Raw genomic sequence first — 7,450 nt, forward strand, 5'->3', positions numbered from 1 at the left:
GGCGGTTAATTTGGACTTCTCTTTTTTGTGCTTGTTTTGTACACATCTTTGTCTGATGGCATGATCTAATCTGTGTTATGTTGACCAATTTTTTTTCATGTCAGGTTTCTCACCGATGATGTACTTTTTAGAGAGGCGTTGATGGACCCGCTTTTGACGAAATACAGTGTGATTGTTCTTGGTGAGGTTCACAAGTTCAGACTTTCAACGGATGTTCTTTGCACTGTTCTGAAGAAAGCTCTGGAGGAGCGACCTAAGATGAAGCTTGTTCTTATGAGTGCTATCGATGAAGAAGCAACTTTTCAATGCTACTTCCCCAGTGCCATCATCATGAAGTTGCCTGGTCCCATCTATCCAGTTACTATCCATTACGCTCCAAAAGAGGTTGAGAGTTATGTAAAAGCTGCTATTGACATATCTCTCCAGATACATAGCAATGAACCTGCAGGAGCTATTCTGATATTTCTCCGTGCACAAGCTGAAGTTGAATATGCATGCTGGAAAATTAGACAGAAGCTCAATGCCTCGCGCGATCTTGTTGGTGCAGTTGATATTGTCCCAATTTACTCTACAATATCCTTAGAAATGCAGCAGAGGCTTTTTCAACCTCCTCCTATCATATGGAATGTGGAAGCGCCTCCTGGTAGGACGATCTTTGTGTCTACAGGAATCGCTGAGGCTTCATTAACACTAGATGGTATAGTTTATGTCATAGATTCTGGGTTTTCTTATCAGAAGATTTGTGATGGAGATATGTGGGCAGAAAAACACATTCTAGCACCAATTCCAAAGGCATGTGCCAGTCAGAGAGCAGGTCTTGCTGGAAGAAAACAACCTGGGAGGTGCTACAGGTTGTACACTGAGGAGTGGTTTCAGGAACTGTCGCAGCAGGTGTACCCTGAAAGTTCCAGACGAAACTTGGGAAATACAGTTCTCATGTTGAAGAAGCTGCACATTTCCAGCTTAAAGAAGGGGTTTATAGATGCTATTGCTCCCACAACAGAATCTCTTGAAGTGGCCTTGAAAGGTTTAAGATTCTTGGGAGCACTCGATAAGAATGATAACCTCTCATCTGATGGCGAGATTATGTGTGAGTTTCCCCTAGACGTGCAGATGACAAGGACGCTTCTGGCTAGTGTAACATTCAATTGCTCTAATGAGATCATCTCAATATCAGCCATGCTTTCAGGTATGTCAACTATCTCAGATCACCAAGTTCATTTTAATGTATTGCATCTCAGATTATTTTTCTTGTATAGTCTATATTTGTGTGTGAAATGCCATGGTTGTATGTTGCCAATGAACACTTGCAATGTTAAAACCCAGTGTCTGACATAAAAGAGACAGCAGCTCAAGGCATTCGATCTATTGCTATGGCATCTCCGTTTTGCATCTGATAAATTCTTTGTCCACATTTGTAGCTTCCTATTCAGTAAAACCATTCCAAGTATTCAACAATAGAATTACAATATAAGGTGAGGAGGAGACATACCATTCACCCAAAGCATTGTAAATATTTTGCAAATTTCGTTCCATGTAACCTGAAATTGCAAAATAAAGATTAGCAGAGTCCCATAGAAACATGAGCTATTAGTTGGCCATATTACTCCGAGGTATACCGTAGTTAGTGCTAGATGAAGTTTCAATTCTAGACAAGCTTTCGTCATCAGAACCGGAAACTGTTCCTGATGACAAACAATAAATAATTAACCAAAAAGATTATTAGACAGAAATGGAATAATTAGTTGCATCAAAAGAAAATATATGTATATGTGGCTGAACCTCGAGTGTCGCGTAGTGCCAAATCTACCTCCACAGCTGAGTTCCTGCTATCATCCCTGTATGTTGATATCCATCAAAGCAAGTGTTCGACTTGCTAGAATCGCTGTGCATGGCTGGAGTTTAGGCTGTCTGTCTCTGTGTCTACTGTGGGCTGTCAGCAAGTGACATGTACATGATTTCTTGAAATACTAATTAAAATGATCAAAAAGTTTAGGTTGGTAAAGATATTTTCCATATGCTGTGTTGCTCTGAGAAAGTAAATAGTATCATCCTGCTGAGTTGCAAACTTCATCTGCAAATATTTTTTTTTGCAGTACCAAGTTGCTTTCTCCGGCCTATGGAGGCAGTGAAAGCCGCTGATAACGCGAGGAAAAAATTATGTCATATGGATGGCGATCACCTTACACTTCTAAATGTGTACAATGAATACATACGCAATAGTAAGCTTGTAACTCTGTTTTTATTCATTTAAACCTTTCTTTTTCTCTAACAATCTTTTGGACAATGTTAGATCAAGATCCTCAGTGGTGTGAAGAAAACTTTGTAAAATTTGAAGTCATGAAGTCAGCGCATAGTATTAGAGAGCAGCTTGCTGGTACGATGAGAAGGTTAAACTTAAAACTGTCTAGCCCGGTTGTGGACAGCCGGTTCTACAACAATAACATTAAGCTGGCAATGCTGTCTGGATATTTTATGCAAGTTGCTCATAGAGAGCAGTCTGGACACTACAGGACGGTTAAGGCTAATGAGGTTGATATTCTCTGCTTTCCTTCGTTTTGTTCATTATAGATTATAGATGTATATTATAGATTTTCTGAAAGTACTTTTTGCCAGGAACTACGCATTGATGTGTTCACTGCACTAAACCGTAATCCTGAATGGCTAATGTACCATGAAATACGTGGCAGCAGGATGTGCATTGTCACTGATGTGACGGCAGGAATGTAAGGCAACATATTTATGTCTTGTTCAAAAGTTGGTTGAAGTCCTAAATTCATCGCACTTGTATGCAGGGTGTTTCAAGCTGCTCGTCAGTACTATGATCTGAGGAAGTTTCCGCATTGCCAGTCAAAAGTGTCTATGGAGAGGGTCCTCCTCAATTGGCTAACTGATTCAGATCCTTCTTTTGCCGGTCTTTATAAGACTGAACCAGAAGAATTGCCACGCCTACTTATGGATGCCCAATGGGAGAGATTGGTGCCGATTCAAGTAGCCCCACTCGAGGAAGGTCCTGGCTGCCCCAGTGATTCTTTTCGCTGTGGTATGATTTTCAGATCTAGTGATATCGATATTCATATAATGCCATATCAAAAGATTGTCCTGCCATATTAAAATTTTATAATTCAAATCTAACAATACAGCTTGCCTGCCTTTTAAGGAATTTTTAGAACTGTCATGTTCATTGCAGATAAAATTTATGGTTACCAGTTTGTGTTGCTGTAATGCGTGTTTCTGTCAAACAAGAGTCTGCTTCATATACTCTGTGTACAATGATTTTGAAGGCCAGGCAGGGTGCCTTGTCCTTTTTAAGAAACTGTGGTTTTAAAGATAGTCAGAAAGTTAAAAATTTCTTATGCTGTTCTGTAGAAGTATTTTAACTAAGGATGTCTTGTTGCAAAGTGGATGGAAAGGTAGTGCTGAATGTATGCTTTGTACCTTAGATAAGAACATTGATACCATAATTTTTTCTCTTGTTTGGGGTGTAGTCAATTGCGCTTTCAATTTAGGAGTTGTTCCTGATTCAGTAGACAATATTACTGGTTGGATTCCGAGTTTCCCTGTTTCCTTTAGAGGTGTGCTAACTGATGATTTGTGGGTATATGGAAATGTATAAAATAATGTTTGTTTTAATGACATTCTGCTTCATGATCCAATTAGTGTTGTTTTTTCTCATATCACATTGGTTGTCTTATTGGTCTGGTTTGCAGAAACCGTCCCCCAGATGCTTTGTTGCAGCACCGGAAAAGTTCCTCAATCTGGCGGTCAACAAACTCTTTCACCAACGTCAGGGCTTGGGCCTGATGATCCTCAGAGTTGAAGGTGTCTGAAAATGTAAGACTGTAGTTTGGTTTCGTGGTAGCTGCACACTGGTGTGGCAGTTTTGCTGACTCTGATGTGTGTTTGTGGTGTTTTTTCTTTCACTGGCCATGGATGCTGTAAGATAGGAGCTGCGTCTCCAGGCTATTTTTGCATGTAATAGACCTAAGTAGATGGTTCTGCTACCCAACGTAGCTGTGCAGTGGTATGGACTACGGAGGTTTTGCCGGATGCTGTAGATTCTGCCGTCGGACTGATGTTGGGGTTGACTATTATTAGAACAAGTAAAAAAAAGGTGATTGGCAACTACTCCCTCCGCCCCATAATATATGAGCATTTTTTTTTACACTATTGTAGTGTCAAAAACGCTCTTATATTATGGGACGGAGGGAGTACTGATCAATGGGAGCAACTAGAGGGCATAGTCCTTCGATCTCCCAAGTGCAAATTCGGTTTGTTGTAGTGGTCAGGAAGGCAAAAGCTTTATTTAGTAACTTCGTGCATAATAATGATTCTTCTAATACACATGTTCGTGGTATAATGAAACACGTTCAGTCTGGTTGGTCAGGCTAAACTTTTGCAGTCTGTAATAGATTGGTTTCATCTCTTTCAGTTTAGTCATCGCGGAGCAAGCATTTTGCTTGCAGCATTTGCTCCAAGCGAACCAAGAAAACAAGGAACCATTGTGCTTGGGTGAGATTGGGTAGGTTGCAGCCTTCCCTTGTGACTGGCCTGACATGAAAGACATTTCAGTTCAAAGTTTCCAGTGACACCAAACGATGCGGAGGAGGTCCGTCCAATCGAAGCAGCCAAGGTGCCACCAAACGAAACGGGGATCAGGTGCTGCCAACCTTCCGATTTACTCGTCGTGGTTTTAGTTCAAAAATTTAAACTAAAACCATGACGAGTAAATCGGAACGGAGGGAGTATCAGTCAGGTCGAGGCCGCGATTGATACGTTGGCCAGTCCAGTGGGCACTGGAGACCCCGATGGAGGGTGGTGTGGTCCGGCTGAGAGCGCAGCGGCGGGGGCGCCAACCGAGGCCGCCACGCCGATCGCCAAAGATGACAGGAGGCCAGCAGCACCCCGTTGCCAGAGGAGCGCGCAAAGGCGCTACAACGAGTATCGATCGGCTCAGAGCCGCGACGACAACGGCCACGACGATGGCCGTGGCCGGTATTTATCCGCCGGGGAAAGCAGTCCACCTGCGCACAAGCCTTGACTCGGCTAGCTACACTGCAGGGATAGCCATGGCCGACCATTATCGCTACTGGCACATGGGAGTGGGCACAACTCTGACAAGGAAGAAGAACGGTGATGATCCAACTGAAAAAATAAGAAACGTTTGTATGGGTAAGTTTACTGGCGCGAGGATGACAACTTTAGTTGTTAAGCATGTCAACTTTCTTTCGAATGACAAATTTCAACCTGCTTTTTATCGGTCGGTGATGATCGATGGTTCTCTGCAGTGGGGGTTGAGTGGTGTGGGTTCGCAAAGTTGGGAGACTCGACCAGGACCACAGAGGCTCAACGGTGACAGCGGCGAGGCATGCTGTAAGCACGGCACACAACGATAGACCAAGGAATTGGTGGTCAGACAAAGTGTACAGAGGGTGTTGAAGCAGTGTTGGCAAGTACGAGATTCAAGTTGATGACTGGGTCTACCGATGCCGGAAGATGCACATGAGATGACCATGGAGAATCTGAGAAGGTAGTGGAAATCCTGAAATTGTCAAAAGCTGAGAGAGTACATGGTCGTATATTATATGGTGTTCATTGCACATGGCGAAGTGCATATGACAAGTACATAAGGAGGCAGTGTGCTGTGGGACATGTCAGAGACTATCCGAAAAAAGGATGAGACAACTGCGAATTTGATTTAGGATGACACAAGACGACGGTGAAATTCCTTCAAGGTTTAGATAGACGGTTAAGAAAGAGTGATGATGTTGAGTTCAGGTAACTCTTATCTGTGGCATTCAATATGTGAGTTATTCATTTTCACGCAGATCAGTGATCGATGTGTGATGGCGTTGAACGTATACTCCGGAAGTTGGTAGTACAACTACAGTAATGAAGAACTTAATTTTGCTCGAGTGTTGAAGCCCAATTTACAGGGGGGTTCGACGCATAGATGAATCCAAAGTGGTGAAGAATATTCGCCAAGGTGAAGTATGTTAGTTGTATCAATAATTATTGCATAAGGTAGGTTACAGTTGGACTCTGAGTTGTATTGTGTTTATACAGGATATGGAGTCGTGTCCTCATATGACACTTGTATCCTAGGCCTCTTATATAATGATGAGGGGTAGACATACAATGTAACCTATGCCAACATAGTAGCACAAGCACGCAGGGGGAGCCGTCGGCGTGTGCCGGTGCCCGGATGGCCAGTGTGCGGTATTGTAGCGGTGTCATGTGGTGGAGCGCCCATAGTCAGGCCCCGGGAAATGTAGCCATATCGGTAATTGCTTGGTCCTTGATAGATCGACCATGTGCCTCCCATTAATTATAGCATTTGTTGTGCTCTCATTTCTCACCCTCTCCAGCGTATGCACCTTCTCCAACACTCACACGAAGCACCTACAAAACTCCACAGTTGGCTTATGCGGAAGGGGCCGTGTTGCCGTTGCGTGGCCACTGGTCGAGACACTATTGCACGACATCCTCTGCTGGCCCCGTACCATCTCTCTTGAATCCCGCCTTGCTGGAACAACTCCCTCATCTCCCGTAGTCACCGATGCTGCGAGCCGATGTTGCTGCAGGGGTATCCCTGATGCTGCTTTGCAACACCACCGAGTCATCGACAGCTACGAGCAAGCTGCGATGAGCTAGGAGCATCTACTGCAAGCACAGACTCCGGCAAACGATGGGAGCTGCGAAGATATATAGGGGCGATGATGTGAAAGGGGTCTTTATCGTGCCGTTGGCAACCCCATATTGCAGCACTGCGCGTGTTGTGAGGGTGTCGTCAAGGACCACTAGTGTTGCAAAGCCGATGCTGCAAGGCTCATTGTTGTTGTGCATCGGTGTCGTGAGGCCTGCCGATTTTGCAAGGCGCCACCGACAAGATGGTGCTGCGAGGCCTACCGTTCGCCGATGTTGCAAGGGTCGTGGATGTTGAGAGGCGGTATTGTGAGGCGCACACCGGTGAGTCGATGTTGTGAGAGTCATCGATGTTGTGCGGCGTTGCTTTAAGATCATGAGTGTTGCTGGCGTTGCGAGGGAAGGCACGTGTGTGGGATTTGGGAGCATGATGAACGGTTGTAATGACACCCATCTGACTACTGTGGAGGTGGACGATATATAGCTCACAGCTATGCATTAGCCGGCTGACCGTAGCAGGCGCCTTAAATCAAAAGATGCCTAAAAAGAAAGGTTGGATTTGGGTGATGTCAAATAGACTAAAGAGTCTTAGGTTTGTTTGGACTGAGCCACATGTAGCCCTATCAAAATGTTGGCATGACTGTAAAACATAGCTGTTTGGATTGTAGACATCATATCTACAATTTATTTTTCAGATTCTGAAGCTTCCATTTGGTTTAAAGCCAGCATACTTGGTAAGTAGTGTATGCGTGTCTGGTTTCAAGAATTTACAGTGTGCGAAACGAGCCGATAAATAATAACGTTA

At 44.0% G+C, this 7,450-nt stretch overlaps 1 protein-coding gene across 4 annotated transcripts in view; it reads left to right on the plus strand.

Moving 5' to 3' along the window:
- Positions 1–4,091, plus strand: part of LOC119349396 (probable pre-mRNA-splicing factor ATP-dependent RNA helicase DEAH2) — an 8,777-nt gene extending 4,686 nt beyond the window's left edge. For 3 of the 4 annotated variants that reach the window (XM_037617425.1, XM_037617426.1, XM_037617428.1), the window contains 6 exons: positions 105–1,189; positions 2,097–2,222; positions 2,294–2,532; positions 2,617–2,726; positions 2,796–3,043; positions 3,711–4,091. In XM_037617425.1, the coding sequence (XP_037473322.1) occupies positions 105–1,189; positions 2,097–2,222; positions 2,294–2,532; positions 2,617–2,726; positions 2,796–3,043; positions 3,711–3,820 (1,918 nt within the window). In that variant the 3' untranslated portion in view covers positions 3,821–4,091. The remainder of the gene's footprint in view (positions 1–104; positions 1,190–2,096; positions 2,223–2,293; positions 2,533–2,616; positions 2,727–2,795; positions 3,044–3,710) is intronic. The other variant, XM_037617427.1, reaches the window with a different exon arrangement.
- The last annotated feature ends 3,359 nt before the right edge of the window (positions 4,092–7,450 follow it).

The sequence above is a fragment of the Triticum dicoccoides genome, chromosome 1B, assembly GCF_002162155.2.
Source record: "Triticum dicoccoides isolate Atlit2015 ecotype Zavitan chromosome 1B, WEW_v2.0, whole genome shotgun sequence".
Taxonomy (NCBI): domain Eukaryota; kingdom Viridiplantae; phylum Streptophyta; class Magnoliopsida; order Poales; family Poaceae; genus Triticum; species Triticum dicoccoides.